General features: G+C 37.6%; 1 protein-coding gene across 4 annotated transcripts; it reads left to right on the forward strand.

Annotated features, from left to right (window-relative positions):
• Positions 1-973: 973 nt before the first annotated feature.
• irf2b (interferon regulatory factor 2b) lies at positions 974-20,180 on the forward strand. 4 transcript variants are annotated; one of them, XM_063000412.1, is made up of 10 exons: positions 974-1,088; positions 2,457-2,561; positions 5,571-5,663; positions 5,849-5,948; positions 6,159-6,335; positions 6,801-6,835; positions 7,911-8,016; positions 8,776-8,922; positions 11,327-11,370; positions 16,644-20,180. In XM_063000412.1, the coding sequence occupies exons 2-10, from the start codon at positions 2,559-2,561 to the stop codon at positions 16,953-16,955; spliced, it is 1,017 nt and encodes a 338-aa protein (XP_062856482.1). In that variant the 5' UTR covers positions 974-1,088; positions 2,457-2,558; the 3' UTR covers positions 16,956-20,180. The 4 variants fall into 4 exon arrangements, with proteins under 4 accessions (XP_062856482.1, XP_062856484.1, XP_062856485.1 ...); XM_063000413.1 differs by lacking the exon at positions 974-1,088 and adding an exon at positions 1,346-1,417; XM_063000414.1 differs by lacking the exon at positions 2,457-2,561.
• Positions 20,181-22,573: the final 2,393 nt, after the last annotated feature.

Consider the following 22,573-nt stretch of genomic DNA (forward strand, 5'->3'; position numbering starts at 1 on the left):
TCACGCGGTAATAACAGTAATACAAATAATAATATAGGAATATGGTGATAGAATAATATTAATGATGTTAATATTAATAATGTACTGTAACTGTATTAACAGTAATAATTATTATTATTCACGTGTTAATAACAGAAATAATAGTATTAATAAAAATAACAATAATAATAGATATTAACAATTGTAATAACACTAACAATAATATAGTATGATAATAACAATAATAAATGACCGATGGTAATAACAGTAACAGTAATACTACTACTACTACTACTACTACTAATAATAATAATAACAGTAATAATAATAAATATTAACGATGGTAATAAGGTGCAGTGTAAACAGTAACAATATTAAAGTAATATAATAATAATAATATAGGAATATGGTGATAGAATAATATTAATAATGTTAATATTAATAATAAATGTTAACTGTAATACCAGTAATAATAATTATTATTCACGTGTTAATAACAGTAACAATAGTAATAATAATAATAACAATAATAATAGATATTAACAATTGTAATAACACTAACAATAATATAGTATGATAATAATAATAAATGAACGATGGTAATAACAGTAACAGTAATACTACTACTACTACTACTACTAATAATAATAATAATAACAGTAATAATAATAAATATTAACGATGGTAATAAGGTGCAGTGTAAACAGTAAACATTGTTAGCTCTGTTGAGTTTCTATTCGGGTCGCGCGCGCTGAAACAAAAGCGGGGAAGTGAAAATGAAAATGAGCGCGCGACCCAGCCCGCTCGAGCACTTCCGCGATAGAGGCGCGCGCACAACCCAGCGCCCTCTCGCGCTACAGCAACACTAAACACACACACACGTACACACACACACACACACACACGTACACACACACATACACACACACGCAGCTCGGGAGGGGATTTCCACACAGCGCTGTTTCCTTCACTTGTTTTGCTTTCGATCTGGTCGCTAAAATTTATACAAGTTTGGCTTTTGTTATCGGCGCTCAGGAATTAAATCCGGACTGAGTGAACCGGGGGAGACGTTACTGACTCGCCTGCAGCGGGATTTGCAGTAATCTCAGGTAAAGCGTTTCTGCCTTTCTTATATATGAGCTGAATTTGGTGTGTGTGTGTGTGTGTGTGTGTGTGCTAGCTTTATGTAGCCAGGCTGTGTGGTGCTGTGTGAGAGAGAAAGAATCGAAAGTGCTGGAGTGTTTTGGATCCAGCTGGGTCTGGGAAAGCTTATTTTCACTTTTGAAATGACTGGTCGCTCTATAAGGACTGGTGAACGGGGCAGTTAAAGTTGGGGGGGGGGCAGTTTGACAGGGCTGAGACAGGACATATACACACTGCTGAGGAGGAATCTGTCAGAATACTGATAACCTGTTATGCTGGGCGTCCTGTGAGTACTGTAAGATATAATTTCACACACTTCATACATGTTGCTCTGTTGTGTAAAGTAGAAGCTTTTCTTGATGTCCAGACTCACTCTCTCAAATCATTTTAATGTCTCCCTTCAACATGCTTACACAAACTGACACTCCAAGGTTGCACGCAAATATGCAGTGCAACTTGGAAAACGCGATTTGTTTTTATACAAAATTGCACTTTTCAGTGAACCACTGTGACAAATAGTGCCAGCCTGACAACCAGCAGAACAGATGATTTTTAATGTTTGTAGAAGTACTAACAACTTCATCACTTGGCTACCAATAGGGTCACTTGGGTTGTTTTTATGGTGCAATTCCCTGCTCACATACAAAAATTAAAGCAAAAGTCTATTTTTTGTCTTTTGGACCACATGATGTCATGATTTATGACTTAAAGCTTTCAAATAATGGAATTATGGGTAGCAAAAATAATGCTAAACTATTATTATTATTATTGTTATTATTAAACATTCATGGCATGTTTCCTATATTATAGGGGCGGCACTGTCGCCTCACAGCAAGAAGGTCCTGGGTTCAATCCCTTAGGTGGGGCGGTCCGGGTCCTTTCTGTGTGGAGTTTGCATGTTCTCACAGTCCAAAGACATGCAAGTGAGGTGAATTGGAGATACTAAATTGTCCATGACTGTGTTCGATATAACCTTGTGAACTGATGAACCTTGTGTAATGAGTAACTACCGTTCCTGTCATGAATGTAACCAAAGTGTAAAACATGACGTTAAAATCCTAATAAACAAACAAACTATATTATAGTAATATATGCTTATATTACTTAATCTGAATATATGAATGTAACACTATCTGACACAAATTTACACTTAAGACTTGCACACAAATATGCAGTGCAACTTGGAAAATGCATGCAGTTTGCGTCTGTAAATAGGTCACTGAGGTTAAAAGGGGTTCCCCAAAATTGTACATTTTGAATGGGCTCGGGTTTTTTTCTTTTTAAAAGTATAATTGTAATCTTACCACCATTTTATACCTCATTCTTGTCTGCAGGAATCCTGACCCCTACTATCCTAATTCACCCACCACCTAAGACCCTAAGAATACCCTGAGAAGGCCTCAGAAAAGTAAACAATTGGTTTTCCAGTTGTCAACATGGTAACTTAAACATAAATCTCATTAAAGTTGATAAAAATGCATGTTATGTTTTTTAGGAATCAAATTTTCAATCTTGTTGTTTTGTAGTTTATTTATTCCTTCATTCGTTGACCTGGTGCCACATGCAGGGATCATACACTGGACAGGGCACCAGCAACACACTGACCCATTTACTCACTCAATTACACCCAGGTGCAATTACAGTCTAAAGGTGGCCAGAAAACTTTAGGATTGTTTTGAAAGGCGGGACAAAACCAAAGTCCCTACATGGCAGTGCAGACAATATGCAAAACTTTGTACAGTACTGTGATTCACTGAGAGGATTAAGCCCAGATCCTCAAAACCCATTTTGCTGTGCAGCACCCACACCTCCGTGCTGTCCTCTTAGCTTGCAGAATTTTTTGAAATCATCCCTTAATAACATGTGTTTTTAGCATATTTTGGAGCACCCACACTACCTGCTGTGTCACTGTGCATTACAAGAACATATTTTTTAAATATTTGAAAAAGTTCTGATCAGGGTTCTGGGAACATTTTCTGAATGTGGTGCTAATCCATTGCAGGGCACCACACACTCACCCAGTCACTAGGAGCAATTAAAAGTAGTCAAATTTAAGGTTTAAAACCAGTTCTTTAGGATTTTGGAGCTGTGCGGCACCCACATTACTTGCTGCATCACTGTGTTGCCCACTTTAAAAAATAAGTTTAATCAAAATAATTGTAAACAGTACACTTCATCAGAGATTGTAACAAATATTTCATACACACGACCAAGTTTTGAAGTCTTATCTGTGGGACACACCACCTGACAAGGTAAACCAGGAACAAACACATGTATCAGTAACCTGCACCTTTGTACCTTGGGCAATTTGTTTGTATCCAAAATTGCACTTTTCAGTGAACTATTGTGGCAAATAGTACCAGCCTAACAACCAGCAGAACAGATGATTTTAGAAGTACTACAAACTTTATCACTAGGCTATCAATAGGGTCACTTGGGATGTTGTTATGGTGCAATTCCCTGCTCACATACAAAAAAAAATCAAAGGGAAAGGCTTTTTTTGTCTATTGGACCACATGATGTCACGATTTATGGCCCAAAGCTTAAGGGGTAACAAAACAATGCTAAATTATTATTATTATTATTATTAATAATAATAATTGTATGATATTTGTTTCCTATATATGCTTATTTTACTTAATCTGAATATATGTTTAGGATTGTATCAGTATCAGACTGCTTAAAATTTTTTTTTAATGTCTTGCAAATTTGTAAAATATTACTATTTTTATATGTCAAATGTTATTATTATTATTAGTGGTAGTATCATAGTATATAATGTTGTTATTATAACCCAAAATTGTACATTTCTGATTCTTTTTAATGCCTGTTGGTGACAGTAGGATCTACTTTACTTTGCATAAACACCACAGAGGTTCAGTAAAGTAGTTACATCTTGTCAATTTGTAACTAATTAGTCAGTCTTTGTGTCCAAAAACAAAGTTATGTAGATTATGCTGTATTGCACACATTTCTGGTTGGAAAGTTTGAAATTATGATTAAAGTGAGGGAAATATAATTCTTTTACCCGTTAATTTTCTATTCCTTATTTTGTTACTAATAGCACAAGGTAAAGCACTTATTAATTGCCTTATACCAGTAGGCTTGACTTGTTGGCTGCATCTATTTAGTGTTCAGTTTAAAATGGTTTACTATAAAAGTTTGTTTTTATATAGATTCACATGAAATATCAGCTGTGCCTTTACTTTAACGAGGCACGAGGGATGAAGGTCATCGGCTTAAAATGATGTTTCTTCCAAATAAAGCTTTCATGAACCTGAGATGGTATGACCCAGAAGGCAGGAATTCCCAGGACAGGACACCAGTCCATCACAGTGCTTCAGCCATTCTTCTCCTTCTTTAGACTCTGTGGAGACGCCTGTTTAGCAGATAGCACCGCTAAGATCCGGTTTTGAATAGACAGCTGCATTACATGAGCACTACTGTAGTTTCTATAATACTAAAACTAAACATTGAAATACTATATCAGCAGCATGCCAGCTAAAATATCAGGAAAGGATTCCTCTAATGTGTCTGACAACTGAGTTAGATATACACAATTAATGCAGGCAGTCAAACATTTTTACATTTTCAATTATGGCGTTTAGTAAACATTTATATTCAAAGTAAATTACAATTGTGCCTGGATACAAAGATGACAGGTTAAGGGCCTTGTTTAAAGACCCAACATTGGCAGCTGGATCTATAGCACTAGTCCAGTTCCTTAACAATTAAGCTACCACTTCTCCATAATAATAGTAATAAATGATCATTTCTAGTGTCCATTATTTCATAAACATGTGGTTATCATAACAGTGTTTATTTCCTTCCCTTCCTGTAATGTACTGTCAGGGACATTACTGTCAGGCTTATACGCGAATAGCAGGACGACTTTTAGACAACACTGCATCATTAAAGTGTGTTACAGCTTCTAAACATAGGCGTGTAAACTTCTGCACCATATTTGCAAACATTTTAGTACATTAAGTCAGATAATTCAAGGGAAATATTTCTCATGAACAATTTGAATAAAAGCAGCAATTTAATGTATAACCAGGAGTTTGGAAACATATATACCTGTCTGGTATGTGCATTCACCTATTATTTTCTAAGCTGCACCTACCATACATATGTATTTTTAGGACATACAATCACTCACTGTAACCTATCTGTTGCTCTGTACACTTTGTCACCCCCGCTGTACCTTCAATTATTAATTAATAGGAACCCCCATAGGACCCCCACTGACCAGATTACTTTTAGGTGGTGATTATTCTTAGAACTGCACTGATGCTAACATGACAGTCAGGCAGTTTTGAGTGCATCAGGTGTACTATAACCTGTAGTAAAAGTAGCAGCATAGAAGAATGATAAAATCCAGATTAGTTTTTAGTCTAAGCCCTTGTTTTCTTTTATCCCCTACCCTCTCACTCTTCTTTTGCTCTTAGGTCAGTATGCCAGTGGAGAGAATGCGCATGAGACCATGGCTGGAGGAACAGATCAACTCATGTAAAATACCAGGATTGAAATGGGTCAATAGGGTAAGTAAACTGATGTTTTCTTTAAAAGGATTAAATAATTAAAAACACAAAGTTGTTCTTTGCAGATGTGGAATAGTTGTTTATGAAGCATTATGCAGCTACATAATACATCTGACTTTTGCGCACATGCATACGTTGCACAAGCATATCGTTTTTTCTTATATTGTTCTCAATGTGTCTGGCAGGAAAAGAAAATATTCCAGATTCCATGGATGCATGCTGCGCGACATGGCTGGGATGTAGAAAAAGATGCACCCTTGTTCCGAAACTGGGCCATACACACAGGTATGCCATGAAATCTTGATTATTTACAAGCTCAGGCCTTTTTTAATACTCCTTGTCTAACCTTCCCTGGCAAACACACCCAGAATGGTGGCCCTAATAAGGATTAAACTGCTACCCAAGCATAACTATTCTTAATAGCATTTTTAAAATACATGATCTGTATGATTATATATATATATACAATATTATACTTTTTTATTCAATATTTAGGTAAGTATCAGCCAGGAGTGAACAAACCTGATCCCAAAACATGGAAGGCAAACTTTCGCTGTGCGATGAACTCTCTTCCTGACATTGAGGAGGTGAAAGACAAGAGCATCAAAAAAGGAACAAATGCCTTCAGGGTTTACAAGATGCTGTCAGCATCAGAAAGGCAGTCAAAGAGAGGTGAGTTACTGTTTCATACCTGGGTAAAAGCACATATTCATACAGGTCACCAGTCCATCACAGGGAAGACACACACACACACACAATTTTAGTAGCTCCAATTAACCTGACTGCATGTCTTTGGATTTGTGGGAGGAAACCAGAGCACCTGGAGGAAACCCACGAGGACACAGGGAGAACATGCAAACTCCACACAGAAGGGACCCTGACCGCCAGGTCGAGAAATTGAACCCAGGCTCTTCTTGCTAGGAGGCAACAGCACTACCCACTGCTGCCGCAGTACTGACACACTTGATTTGTAAGTTGATACAGTTCAGGTTGTGTGTACAGCAATTATTAGGTGCAAGATGATTTCAACGCACGACTCAGAATGAAGCGTAATTTAGAATTTAATTTTGGTTTATTTTAGTATTCTATCTTGTGCCATGTAGTGAAGTTTAATTCTTGGATTATTTTGTTTGATAGGAAAGAAGAGACTAGATAAGGAAGTGAAAATAAAGGTAAGACTCTCAGACTGAACACTGTTTATTTATTCATTTAAATACACTTACTGTGTTTGTGCATTCCAATTTGCTGTTTTTTTTTCCAGTTTTATGATGAACCGTAATGTCTTGCATCATATCACAGCATTATGATTAGCACACAGTGTGCTAGTAAGCTAGTTAATTATTTCTCTTTTCTGCTGCTTCTCTTTTTCACTTACCTTTTTTTTTTTTTGCTAGAGCTTATTCATTTGTCCACAAGAACCTCCGAGCTGTAAAAGCAGCCAGTCACAGAGGACATTTAGAAATACGTTATATACAGATGCAATAAAAATGCTATGAAATGGCCTGTATATCTACAGCCATGAAATGTGCTCTGAATCTCATCGAAAGACAATTGACAAACACATTTGCCTATACTAAAAACACAGGGCTGATAGTGCTTTTTGTGTCTTTATTTATCATGTTCAGTCATTCTTAGGCAAGGCTGTGAAATGTATGTGGACAAGCCTGTTTTAACTGGCAGAGCCTCCTTTATGTGCAGCAGCATTTTCTGTAGCTGCCAATCTGCTGAGATTTGCTTAAAATGACGATAATCTGATCACGTTTTATGAGTAAGGTACAAGAAATGTACCCTGGACAGGGTGCTAATCTGTTGGAAGGCCACACACAAACACACATGAAATCACCCACATTTGGAAGAGTAGTTGATCCACCTTCTGGCATGTATTTGGAGCTAAAAGGGAGCCAGAGTACATGGAAAAATCCTAACTAAAAGACTAACTTGTCACAGACAATGACTGGAGGCAAGGATCAAATTCAGGTCTATAGAACCCATGATGCTGCACCCCTGCAGCACCTCATGACCCTCTGTTTTAGATTCAAATTTTTTTTATCAGATTTGTTTAGGGATTTTTTTAAACACCTGACTAGAAGCTACCTGATTCGAAATAGTGATTGGGTGTGGGTAGAAGTTTTGATTCCACATGACTCATCTTTTTTGATTTATAACATGATTAAAGGTTTGTGTTTGTCTGTGTGTGTGTGTGTGTGTGTGTGTGTGTGTGTATTTGTGTATGAATGCGCACCACAGGAGGAGCAGCCATGCCCAGTTTCCTCGGCCTGGGAGAGCACCAATGGCTGCACACTGAGCCCTGAAGCAGTCAAACAGGAAGCAGATTACTCTGTCACAGGTGCAGGTAAATCGTGCGACCTTTCATATAAGTATAAGTAAACATCAGGTCATAGCTAAAGGCTAGCAGCCACAGTTAAGCTTTGTTCTAGCTTTCCTGTTTATATGTAATAGATGTGAAAATGTCCCACACAAAAACAAAAGTATTTAAAAGATCAAGCATGGAGACTCACCTGAGGGTTAATGTCATGTCGTGCAGTGTCTGGTTTGCCATATTTAAGGCTTTGTCAATAAAAAGCATTTTGCAGCTTCACTAAGCAGCACTGGAGGATTTTTGGCCACCGAACTCCACATGTTTGGCATTGTTTTTATGCCAGATGCTCATTTTGATGCAACTCTCCTATTAATCTGGGCCTGGGACTGGCACTAAGTGCACACTCATATGTGTCCGGTGTGTCAGGCAAATATACACCATCCTTGGATGCCGTCGCAGTCCCCAGGAGCAGACAGGCTATGCTAAATTGGGAGAAAAAGGGGGTAAAATGCATAAAAAAATAATAATAACAAAAAATAAACAGCAGTGGAGCAATAATGGGATGCAATTATGTCAGTTTGGACCAAAATCTTTGGGAAATGTTTCCAACACCTGATGAATCATGAAGGCTGTTCTATGAGCAAATGCACATTTAACCCAGTATTTGTATGGTGTTCCTAAAAGGTGGTTAATAAGAGTTTATGCGTACACACACACACAAACATGTGCATCATCAGTTTCCTCTTGTGTGTTCTTCTTAATCAGTCTCCCTTCCTTGTTTCTCTTCCACAGAAGTGGGTGGCTGCAGCCCCGCTGAAGACCATTTGATCATTCCAGACGTGTGTCAGACCATTGAGGTCGTGACAGAGAACGAGGAGCAGGCTGTGAGTTCCAGCCACCCTTACCCTCTCCAGATCTCGCCCATGTCCTCATTTGAAGGTCTGTCTCTTTTTATTAATCTGTGTCTTTAGTTCCCTCAGGAATCACCCCTATATCTAAAGCCCAGTGCACATTTTTGTTACTGTATACCAGGAATGCTGATATTTTTGGTCTTTATTTTGAATATTGCATGCTTCTTAAAACCATTGAGGTTTTGAAACATCAGAGATCCCTCACAGACTGTGCTTTACCTTACCGATAGTTCAATAGTAAATGGTAGTGGCTTTATTGCTTAATGCAGATAACGGTTCCCTTCTATCTGACTGAACTCTCACCAAGGTCACCAGGTTTGTTTATTGCTGCCCTTCCCCACACATTAGAGAGTCTAGAGTTAATTTATAACCCACTCTGACCAAGTCACATCAGTTCAGACGTAGCATTTTTGGGCCGCATGCACTCATTATTAAAGTCATGACACATAGATTATGTGTGTTTTGCTTGCACTGTACTTTATCTGTTTTGGCATATGAATCATGTTCGAGGATTAATGTAAAGTGGAATGAAACCTCCAGGCTGATTTGAATTAATCTTGACATAAATTTTGAGAAGTTTGCAGGTTTGAAGGTTGGAAGGTGGGGGTTGGGTGTTTTGCTGCTAATGTAGATGCTCTGTTACTGTACTGTTCATGATTAATCCAAACAGGTTTTTTTGCTCCGTGCCAAGCCCAGACGAGTTCTTTCGCTCGTCACACCTATCTAAACTGACAGCGTGCAACATGCAGAAAGGCTTTCGTATTTATTCCACATAATCATGTGGCTAAATTTGTCACACTAAATGGTTTTGGATTCTTATACTTAGGACTCTCTTAAATTCATGGGAAAATTTGCTTAATTTCACAGACCTCGTTTTTCAAAAATCACAGATTTCACGAAGAAGTGCCACATTTCACAGCAGTCAATAAATACACTTATAAATTAAATAATAGAATAAATGGAAGCTACAATACACAGCGAAGGCTCCCTTAATAGTTGAATGTAGCTTCATATTAATGAAAATACTGGTCCGTGTTTTGACACCCCCCCCTTGGTTGGGAGTTTTCCAAACTTAGTTACCTGAGTCGTGTTTTTAGCTGCTTTACACTTCTTGGACATTTTGACAAAGCCTTTGCTAAATGAAATGACGTAGGATTGCTAGGACCGCCTCATAGTGCAAATTAACCAGTAAACGTGTGGATGAAAAACGTTAAATCGCTAAACACAAACCTTAAAGTTTGAATTTCACAGCAAATGGTCATGGTTCATGACGCGGTTTTCACGGCCATGAATTAGGTAGAACCTTACTTATACTATATTTAGTATAAATGCTCAATAAGGTGCTTGTGACTGTCAGTTAAGAGGACTGACACGTCAATCATATGCATCTCCATGCCCTATCCATAAATGGCAAGGCAGAAGGACATAAAATCCTCCAACCAAGCAACTTTGCTAATCTCCACCACAGGTGGGCTTTATACACTGCAGTAACTTATAATACTTAGTAACTAGTAATGCCACTTTTAGCAGCAACAACTACAACCAGATGTTGTTGCATAACCTACCTGCACTTGAGCTTCACAGTACAGGCTAATGATTGGACATCTTCTATTATTTTCTGGTAGAAAACCGAATTCATGGTCACCCAGGCCCTGAATCAGCAAAGCACCACCACTCTTTTACATTCCCGTTAGCGTTTGACTGTTGGTATGTGATTATTGTTGAATCCTGTTAGCTTTACACCAGAAGTAAAAGCACCCATGTTCAACTAACCATCACACAATCCTACTTATCAGTCCACAGAATATAATCCCAAAAGGCCTGGTGGTCAGTGTGACCACCAGGGCTCAGGTGAGGCCAGCCTTTGTGTTCCTTTTGGTTAGCTGTGGCTTAATTTAATGAAATCTTATTAGGCCAACCACCTCTGGGAAGATATTGGCTCTCACTGTAGTTCACTGAAGTCTCAGACTTTTTAAAAAACATATTTTAACATACTGTATTTTCTTTTTTTCTTGAGATGTGATGAAGTAATCATTTAAAAGACTGTATCTTGCATTCTTAGTTTGTTTTTGACTTAGTAAATTTTAGTTTTAAAACCTTTAGATGTGACCTTTAAAAAAAAGGCCAAAGTTTTTCAGTCCACTCTAGATTTAATGTTTGTTTTAGCAGTAAGAGTGATTACTGCATACAACAGTTATTGGCTCATTCTCAACAGAACATGACTAAGCCTATCTCCATGCCTGAAGTGGAAATTTCTGAGCCATTTATACCTGAGAGAAAAGGAAGTGCCGTATCGCTAACAAACTTGTTTTTTATCCATTGGCTTGCATTATTTTTTCTGCCCACCCTTATTTTTGGCCTTAGTAACCCGTCTATCAGGAAAACCCAGAGTAATCTGTCTCACCTCCCTTTCTATTTTTTTATGTACACAGGGAGTGATACAGACAGTGCACACAGTGAAGAAGACTCCAAAGAGGTATGTGCAAACTGCGGCTTCATGAAGCAAAACAGCTTTCAGGGATTTAAGATCTTATGATTTCAGTGCAGGAACCCAGCCAAACAAAGCATTTGTAATTTATGGTAATAGTTGTGCAACCGAACACGTAAATACATATCGTTTCCTTTAAAGTGACGTCAGAGCATCTCCCTCCCTCTCATCTACTCTCCACTCCCCTGTCCGTGTCTGCTTCCTGTAATGCTTCCTGTCATGTTTGTGTCTTTAAAGCCAGAATACGTAACAATTTCTTTTTCAAATAAAATTGGCACAGTGTCTGCACTGCAAAATATTAGTGACCATATTTATGCACCTGTAGCCAGCTAGGATGATATAGTAAGAACATGTCCAGCTACACAATGGATTGGCACTGTTTTTTTGTAATCCAGCCCCACTTTGAACTAATTAAAACAGGCTTGCCATATCTGCCAGTAACACCTTCATATTGGGTACCTGAATGTGAGTCATATTATAGCTTATATTACTTTGATTCGGTGCATCAGTATGAGGGAGGAATAATGCCTGCATGAAAAAGGAGCAGATTTCAGAGGGTCTTTATTTGTCATGTATACATGTACACGTGTACAGTACAACAAAATTCTTTTTTTTGCACATCCCAGCTCATTTGGAATCTGGGGTCAGCCATTGTATGGCGCCCCTGGAGCTGAGAGGATTAAGGGCCTTGCTCAAGGGCCCAACAGTGGCTGCATGGCAGAGCTGAGATTCAAACTCTCAACCTTTTAATTGGCAGCCCAAAGCTCTACCCAATAGACTGCCACGGTATATTCAGGACCAGTACTGGCACCAAAGCTGAGATGAAAGATCCTCCCCAACAGACAGAGCGATCTGCCCCAGAGGCAGCATTATGGCCCTTTTCCAAAGTGGGCTATATGTTTGAACCAATGCTGAGCACATGTTGGTGGTTTAAGGTGCCGGTTGTGCATTCCTGCGCCCAGCTTAATTTGGGTTTCCTTTCTTGGTTGTGAGGGCTGTGGATGTTCTTGTGTCTTTCATTTGTTATTTTGGTAGTTTCTGTTACTTTGGTCACCTCTTTTGTTCCCTTATGTTTTTATTTGTAGTTTTTAAGCCACACTGTAGTTCCAGTTTGGATAAGCATACTGCAAATTGGGTTCATTTTCAATTCTTGCAGGTGCTGGGCTACACCCATTATACTTGTATCTAGTTCATGTTCATATTATGTTTAATCTTAATGTAGATGATAGATTGTTGATTTTAACTATAAAGATTTGTATTTAGTTCCAATAAATAGTACAGTGGAATCATTTCTGGAAAGAGTATTGTATATTTCCCTAAAACAGATCTCTGTATAATTATGTGACACTTTTAGAAATCAGAGTAGTAACATGTATAATACAACAAGCTAAGAGTATGGAATATGTACTGTTCCATCAACAAACCAAAGTTTATGTATTTGTATGTCATAGGGTGTATAATGAAGCTGGTGTTGATAGTTAAATAATAGGGGTGCAGATATACTTAGTTCTCTTCTTGAAAAATTAGACCACACAGTGGAGTTTCTGGGTTGTCCGAAAATGGCATGTTTGTCCTATGGCTCAACACATATTTTCAGTTCCTGTCTTCTAGTTCTTGTGCATAATAAGAAAGAAAGAAAAGGAAAGGGACATAAAGTGACATGAACCTTTTTGTATGAACCTTTAATCTGTTTGTGTGATTAATTTTCAACCACAACAAATGATAGCGGGTAACAAATTTATAGCTAGCAATATGTTAAGTGGGCTTTGCTACATAGGTATTTCTAGCAAACGATATGCATCGCAACAAGTCACTTCAGGTAGTTCTTGAACTTTACATTATTTTTAATCTTGGAAAAGTCAAATAAGTCATTGTTTGATTAATGCTGTGGGTTTTCTAACAACTGATGTTTGAGAGTTGAGTTACAGTCCACACAGAGTGAGAAGGTTGATTTGAAACTCGCCCTGACACACCCTTCATTTGCATTGTATTTATATGATTCAAATAATGAACGACCAAACTATTACACATTAAAATCACAAACAATGAAGCTGCTTCAGCGTGGCGCCTGACTGCATGTTAAACTCTGTACATGCAGATCTGTGTTTTATTATGATTTTTACTACAGTGGTGTGGTTATTTTGCATCATGTCTGAGTATTATACAGACTGCATCTTTGTTTTTATTAGCATGTTTAGTTTGCCTTATTGAACTGTTTGCTACAGTCTATAATGATGGATTCCAATCACTTCAGTAGTTTCAAGTGATATTCCAAACCATAGAGAGTGAAAGCTTTTAGTTTGAAGGGAACTTCAGACTGTGTAAGGAGTTGTGATTAACGGTTCATCACTACAAAGAAAGTTGACAGTAAAATTTACCCATCAGACATTGTGTGTCATTATCTGAGAGAAGCAAACGGTATGAGTGGGATTACGTTAGACTAATGTTTTATTAATCTTTGTTGGAAGTACCAATGATGTAAAAGTAACCAGGAAATGTCCAGAAATCTGCCAGAGAACTAATTTAGCTTATTGACTTTCACTGAGCTAATCATGAGCAATACAACACAACGTAATGACGACACAAACCTGTTATATGCTCATATATTCACGTTCACCAATTACGCTGTTAGTGTTTTTTTAATTCAATAAAGCATGGATGACTTGTTGATATGAAACCTGGCTGATAATGGTGGGTTATTGGTGGTACATCCCTAATATGTTGAGAACATTTATTTTGTACAGTGAAAGAGTCTTGACAGGGTTTCTATAATATTACTGACAGTAGCTATGTAAACAAGTCCTGCTGTGCCCTCCTGGGACTGGGTTTTTTAGGTGCTGTTTTCCTCAGCATTAGACACTTTTACTATATTACACCACTTATTTCAAAAGTATTTTATTATGTTCTATACACCCTGCCAATTTATTCATAACACTAACACAAAAATAATCTCCGATGCTTTTTTAACCAGACCATAAACAGGCTTGTTCAGAACGCGTGTACTATAAATAGTGTGTAGTGTTTCAGGGTTGAATGATGTACAATTTTAGCTTTAGTGTAGTTCTGGTTTGGCAAATGCCAGTGGTTTGGTTTTGCATAGTTTGGTTTCAGGTCGGTCTGTATTCGGTATCACTTTTAGTGCGCAATGTAAAAAAGTCATAATTCCCCTTTCGTAGGACGCACATTCTCTTACTAATGGAAAAAAAAACTGAACTGTTTCACAAGCCGTGCCACTTGACATTTTTCACAGTCATTTCAGAAATGATTTGCAAGCATTCAGGAAACAGGTTCACTTTCACAGTTAGCTGCAGCTTGATGATAGTAATGTGGTGCCCCAGACTATTGACAGCACAAACATTCGAAGCTTAAATATATGGCGAAAGGAAGAGGATGTAGGGAGAGGGTATGGGGTAGTTATTGAATGTAAACAAACTAATATATGCATGTGCAGTGCATTCCTTTATGACAAAAGCACAAATGACCAAGATGTCATTATTAACAGCAAGACATTTAGTGTTTTTATTTATTGATTAATTTATTTACTGATGATGATGTCCAAATGGGTTACAGTTAAAGTCAGAAGTTTACATACACTAATAAGACACATGGCAGTTTTGAGATGTTAATAATTTCTTCTATTGTTTTTTTATTATTGGAACACATACAGATTTATAAAAGGAAGTTCTTTCAAATTTTATTGTGTTTTTTTTAACTATGCTGGGACAGTAGTGTACATAAAACAACTGAGCTAGGTTTTTAACCTGATGTATGAAACGTACTATCATACAATTTAACTTTTTAGCATGGCCCGGCTTGTTCCTTATTAGTGATTGTGATTAACTAAAGCTGGCAATTTTTCTGTGCCCATATGAAAGTGATATTTTGACACCAGACATCAAGAAGATGAAACATGGATCTCATGCCAAAGTTACAAAGAAAACCCAAACTGCCCCCAAGAAAAGTCTGCCATGCATTAGAAGCCTCATGTTGGCATGTCTGGCTTTCTCAGTGGTATTGTAACATCGTCCCTGGTCTCCCCTCTAGTGTGGCAACGCTCTACATGTGCTTTTGTTTTGTTTGTTTTTTATCTCCATCCATGTCCCATGTGTATTTGCTCAGTCACATAATCCTCCCTTTTTTCCTGCTTTTAGTGTCATTACATTCTGTTTCTTTTGTAGTTTGTTGAGTATTGATTGGCTGTAGCATTTGTTCTGTTTGCAGTGACTCTGACCAGGGTCTCTGTAGAGAAGGTATTTTATTTTATTTAAATCAGACATGGAATTTTTGCAGGCGTCTGTATGTGGATGTGTGAGCACACGTGTGCGTGGGTGTGAGGGACGGGCAAACGTGTGAGGTTTCTCCACATTCCAGAATGAAGATAAATGACGCAGAGCTTCACATAATGAGGAAAGGTTTACTTCAACATAGCAAAAACACGAAAGAGGAGGACTAAATATGTTTACTATAGGCTTGTTAGGTTTATTAATGCAGTAATATTTATTTATTTATCAGGATTTTAACGTTTTACACACTTTGGTTACATTCATGACATAACAGGCAGTTACTGGTTTCACAAGATTAATCAGTTCACAAGTTTAATGTCAAACACAGTCATGGACAATTCTGTATCTCCAGTTAACCTGACTGCATGTCTTTGGACTGTGGGAGGAAACCAGAGCACCTGGAGAAAACCCATGCAGACACATGGAGAACATGCAAACATTCAAACTCCACACAGACATAGACCGCAGACCACAGACCCGGACCACAGACTTTTGCCCCACCTAGGGATCGAACCCAGGACCTTCTTGCTGTGAGGCGACAGTGCTATCCACTGAGCCACCGTGCCGACCAGCAATATTTAAATGTATAATTTGGCACATGTGCTAGGAATTAACATTAGTTTATTCATTTATTGTCTGTTTTATCACCGCGTTAACCTGGTGACACACACACACATTGTGCAGCTCACCAAACTGCATCTTAAAAACAGAAAGCTTCACTGCATATGCGTACATTAATCACGTTAATGGGATTTGAATCATGTGACCAATAGACAGGCTATTATAAAAGCTAGAACTTTCTAAAAGCTATTTTTTATGTTTGGATTTTAGACTTTAGAATATGCATAACCCAGTTTGGGAACCCAGCTTTAGACCATTGTGGTTTTCTGTGCTGTGGCAGTATTTTGGTTTACAATACTTCATATCTTTAAGTCTGCAGACTTTCCTAATGACTTCACTTTTCTTTCTATTTTACAGCATGTGCAAAGAGCTTCATGGGCTACCCACAAGGACACAAAGGCAATACTGGGCACCCACGTGAATCGTACGTCCTTACCAGGCATGTCCACTTTCATCACCCCATCCAAGCCCAACTTTAGGATTACCACTGTCCAGGATGCTTCGTCCTCAACCCTCCATAGCCCATATGGTAGCGGGGGAACATGGAACCTTTTGCCTCATACTTCTTCACACCCCCCAGTAGCCTCCAACCAACCCTCTGCCACTGAGAAACGAGCCAGCGTCATCATGAAGACCTCAGATGTGTCCAAGTCTGTCAAGAGTTGCTGAACAATGACCACACTGCCTTAAGCCTGGCTTTACAGGCTGTACTGGACGGGAACACGGAGCGGAGATCTCAACAACACTGCTTTGCCTCTTATTGATGATGTCACAGCTGGGGGTCCTAGCTGTGGGTGAGATAAGAATCAGGATACAGGGCTAAGTGCAACATTTAATGCTGGTCCAAACCATTGAATTCAGGGAGAAGTGTAGTAGAGTGACAGATCTCAGAACTTTCCACTCATTTTGGATGTATATGTACAGGAGAGTCATTGTCTAACCAGTGGCATCTGCTTTAGCACCTTCTAGAAAAGCACTGAATGAGTTCATCTGTGGCCTTTTTTCTTTATCTATAGCACCACGACTGTCCAGCCACCAAAGAAAGCACTTTTAAATCTTAAAATCAGTCTTGGACCAATACGTGTCAAAAGGGAATTTTCTTAAGAGGTAGATTTTCAGCTTTTTGCCTATAATGAATCCAGGTTTTCATTAGTGTATGTTTTTAAGAACGATAAAGCACTTATTTTGTTTTTGTAAAGTATTTTAAAATATTTTATGCTTTCTACTGTATGTGTGAACTCAGATGTATATATCAACAAATCTCTACAGGGCTGTGAAAAAGTATTTGCCTCCTAGATGATTTTCTGCATTTTTGCATATCTTTTTTTAAGGCTTATTCATTTATTGTTAGATAGACTTGAGTATAAAGAAGTGTCACATCAGACTTAAATAAAATCCTCCTCACAAAATGCTGATTAATCTATTAAGTTTGATAGAAGCTCTATTCACTTCCAACCATTTGGGTTGTATAATGCTTTAATGAAAAAGCAGCTCCAAGCCATATTATTTTATCACATGGCCACTGTCCTCTTTTAAAGATTTTGGATTTTCAGCTTTTAATTTGCAAGCTTTACAATCACTACAAAATTTTCTAAATTAATGCCCTATGATAGCACGCACACGAGCCGTGTTTTATTCATCACTGCTCTGCTTGCTATTGCTTTGAGTCTATTAAAAGTAAATTATAGGAGTTTTTTTAATGTTGCAAACATGTGATTTTGACATGACATTGAGCATCCATAAGAACCTAGGAACCATGCTTTCTTAAAGCAAAATATTTTATACAATATTTTATTACATAGGGAAGTGGTAGCTTAGTGGTTAAGATACTGGATTAACAATTCAAGGCCAACCACTGCTGGGTGGCCTCACTGTTGCGACTGTTGGGTTTCTGAACAAGGCCTTTAACTCACAATCACTGGTGTCTGCTAAATGCCTTGAATGTAAACATAAATGCATTAATTGCTTTTCGTAGACCAGCTTTGTTACTGTGAGAGTATCATATTAGTGTCCGTCCATATCCACATAGTTTCATTTAGATACTCGGTCTTCTGGTATCATAATAGGATTGTTAATTTAAAAAATAGGCTTGTTAATTTATTGTTATATTTTTAAAATAATTTTATAGATCTGATAACACATTAATTCAGAACTAAATTGTCAAGCACCTTCTACAAACTGTACTGTTAGTTGCTTTGTATGCTCAATATTTCCAACAATCAAGCTTCTGCACAATTGTGCCAGAGGTCTATTAAGGAGCACTCACAAAAAATGGTGAATCGACTTGATTTCTTAACAAGTTACATAATTTGGTGTCTGGGACCAGTGAATACATAGATCAAGTTAGCCTGACGTAACAAAGCACTAGATTTTTTTTTGCTGTGCTTTGTATCTGGTCATTTTAATAGGAATGCTTGTGTTGCTGTGTGTTTTGATCTTATTTTATAATAAATTCAAAGGTTAAGGAAATTAAAAAGAATCAGCCACCTCCAAGACTTGTCTTGTAACTGAAATACAAGTCTGACAAAAGTCCGACTTTATTTTTGCTGCCTGTACAAAAATTTCTTTTCATGCTACAATACAGGCTGGTTTAACTAAACAGCTTATGCAATGTGAAAAATATTTGTGGATTTTTATCATGCCATGCTTAACTGGCATCTTCATCTGGTGATTTTCAGCCATTGCTGCTTTGACAGTTTTGACAGTCCAATATGGTTACAATTCATGACTGATGTCCAGCTGAATCCCAAACCACACCCTGTATGCTATGTAGCTTATAAGAATACTACAGGTTATGTACTTATTCAACTTGGCATTTCATTTAACTTGGCAGTCCATTTCAGTCACAGCTCTTACTTAGCTCCAGCTTGAAGCACTATTTTCTGACTAACCATAAAACGTAAGGGTCTAACCAAAAGGGTCTGACTAGGTACTGACAATGCACAGAATGTGTTAAATCTGTTTCAGCTTACTTTTGCTTCATGGCAAGTTTGTTTGTTATTTAATCCATGGACTTGTGAACCTTGGTGAAGCACCAGTGAAAGCGTTCAATTTTTTTCTGAAAAAAACTAAGATAATTATAATTATTATCTATTAGTGGATGCTTATTTTCATGGTATTTTCTCTGGAATAAAAATAAGCTTGCTTTTCTAAAGCTCAATCTAAGCCTGACGTATTGTTGTCTGTCGTCAACTTATAAAGTAAAAAATCCAGTTTGACCACACCTGGAATCATAAAGATCAAGACTGACCAATAATTTACTTACAAAAGTAATTGTCACTTTCTGCTATAGCAGTTGGCATTTACATGCATACATGATTGGCTGTGTCTGGGGGGATGGCTGAGGCCCGTAAAGGATTGGCATCCTGTCTGGGGGTGTGTTACTGCCTTGCGCCCAGTGATTGCAGGGAAACCAGACTCACTGTGTCACTGATTAGTATAAAGCAATGTTAAAACATAAAAATAAAATTAGAAAATGCCAATGTTAACAAACTTAAAGCGTCTAAGATTTAGCATATAACGCATTTAGCTTAGGAAAGATTTCTGCCATTTGTTAATAGTTGTTAATAGTTCATTTGTCTATTTTGTGTGTTTTTGTCTACATCTAAGAAAGATGCATCAAGGCTTATTGTAAATATTTGGGATTACTTAGCAAGACGGATACTCCCTGAACATCTATACATCTATACATACTAAAACATGTAATGCAGAAAGTCATGGGTGGCAGATTTTTTTTCCACATCACCTCTCATGTTTGTGGCTGTGTATGAAAGTGTGTTCACCTAACTGAATGTGTCTCTATACACATTCATGGGCTACTCAATCCTGTGGATCACTGACTATCTAATTATGAGATTATGTATGTAAATAAAGGATTTCTTGTTAATAAATGAACCACTGTTTCTGGAGCTGAGTGATATTACTTGGATCGATTATTTGAAATCACATGTGTGGAAAAAACACTAAAGAATTCAATCATCACTTACATATTTTATTGTAGTGTTTCTGCAGATGCTGCCACAAGCATCTGGAACAACATGAAAGGCCCTGACAAGCTGCCAGGACCATGTTCCTTGCAGAACATAGTAAAGGAATATAACAATAGTATAACAGTACGAGTTATTTTTATTATAGAAGCCATGCTGTGGTTGGGAAGGGGTGTTAAGACTGCTGGTGAAAATGCTTCTATTTAGCATTTTTCTTAAATTTAATGTTTTTCATAACAAGTCATATAATCAGCATAACAAGGGGTGGAAAGTTGAATCATTAACTTCTACATACTAAAAAGTCATCGAGTAAGACTGAGATAAAAATCTACCACTTTTGATCAGTTAGTGCATCAAACATGATCAAACCATTAAGGATATGAGATTAATCATCAGAGAAATGTAAAGATCTTATTACATTTGTTGACTGCTTAATTGATTGGAACACAAAAGGCTAGATTAACTATTTTAGTGGCACAGCAGAATCAAATTGAAAAGAAAGATGCACAAAAAAATAGAACAGAAATGATTTGTAATACAGTACTATGAATAAGCCAAGACTGCAATCACAGTATATACTGAGTGGACATGTCCCTTCCCCCCTCGCCCCAATATTCGGATATGCTTAACATTATTTGTGATATACGCTAACAGGTTCAGGCAGCACATAAGGCCCGCGTCCCATGTGAGTAAAATGAAAAAAGTGTCTGGCAGTGGTTATGGTGGATGATGGTATGAACAGTTGTTTCAGTATCTTTATACTGGATGAAACTGGAACTGGAACTGTTTTCGTTTACCCTGCTATTAACACTGACTGGTGCAGTTTCACATCTCAGTGACACAAAACCTGGCTAACAGCACCTGTGCTTTTGCAGGTGGATTTAATACCATGACAGGCATGTTTGCATTTAAACTTATGATTTAATAAGTATTTCACCTGTTGTGTTTTACTGCAGTTTCTCTTGTATGTGAGCACATTTTCTACTCACAATAAAATCTTCTATTGTAGGCTTTTAGTTAGTTTGCTGTTCTTGTCTATTATTTTTTTCTATAAAATGGGAAGTAAAATTTTATTTCATAATGGACTTTTGATCACTTGTCCAAACAGATGAGATTTGATGTGAAACATATTTTTCAGAAATGTCTGACTTGACATGCAGCTTCTTTGTGGCGGAGTAAAAGGGTTCATTTGTGGATTCTATATTCAAATGCGCATTGTTTTGCAACCATGATTTACGTCTCTTTGTGTTTGCATGCCAGCCACAGTGGCAGGCCGCTGGTGTAACCTGATCTTACCTTTGGGTGTGTGTCTGTATTGTGTGTATGGTGTGTGTGTGTCTTTGTGGTGTGTGTGTGGTGTATGGGAACCTATAAGCAGAAAGAAAGGCACAACCTCTTTCTCCTCTTTTGGTTTTGGTTGCTGTTTTCGGGCTGGGTATGTAGCCACCCTGATGACACCTGAGTTACCATGACAACTGCATGGCAGTTTATTACTCAACCCATAAGTAAACACAAAGGTCACTGTGAAAGCACTTTATTTCCTTTTCTCTCTTTCTCTCTCTCTCTCTTCACTCGCTCTCTCACCTTCTGTCTGTATTAGAATTAAAAATTAACCAGTCATCTAGACATTAGAAAGGCTTTTTTCATTTGACCATATAATGGTGAATACTAGTGGTTCTGGTTCTCAACCTTGGGGTCACTTGAGAATCAGATAGGGTCACAGAGATACCGTTCATATGGAGTTCCAGCTTAGCTCATTTGAGAGATGCAGCTCAGTTCCTAGCTTAGGTTATTTATTCAATTTATCTCTATCAGCTACATGGGCAGAACCGTCATCTTAAATCATATAGTGAGTTAACCACTTAGCTGGTCTGTGAAATATGCACTTATGTAGAGTACTGTACTGGAACAATAGCCTATGTAAGGATGGAGGGTGTGAACATTTTGGGCCCTTACAGTTGAGTCCCTGGCCAAAAAAGGTGAGAAACCTGGTGATTTTGCACACAATAAAGCATGCTAAAATCCTAATCATAGATATAATATGAAGAGCAGGTTTATGTTTTTAATATTTAATTTTACACAATTTTATAAAAAAGCAACCAAGCCTTTGGTACTCTTCTGCTTACATTTACTATATTCTTTATTACAATAAAATCTATAAAAGTGCCTTTTTTAAAATAACTTTTGAAGCATGGCAGATTACTTTCACGTCATTTTGAAATGTTCCCTATAGCATTCAGTTTGTATGTCAAGATTGTTGCTTCTTCATTTCCTGCCTAATTAAAATGTCTTAACTTTTGT

This window comes from Trichomycterus rosablanca, chromosome 8 (genome assembly GCF_030014385.1).
Source record: "Trichomycterus rosablanca isolate fTriRos1 chromosome 8, fTriRos1.hap1, whole genome shotgun sequence".
In the NCBI taxonomy this organism is placed as follows: domain Eukaryota; kingdom Metazoa; phylum Chordata; class Actinopteri; order Siluriformes; family Trichomycteridae; genus Trichomycterus; species Trichomycterus rosablanca.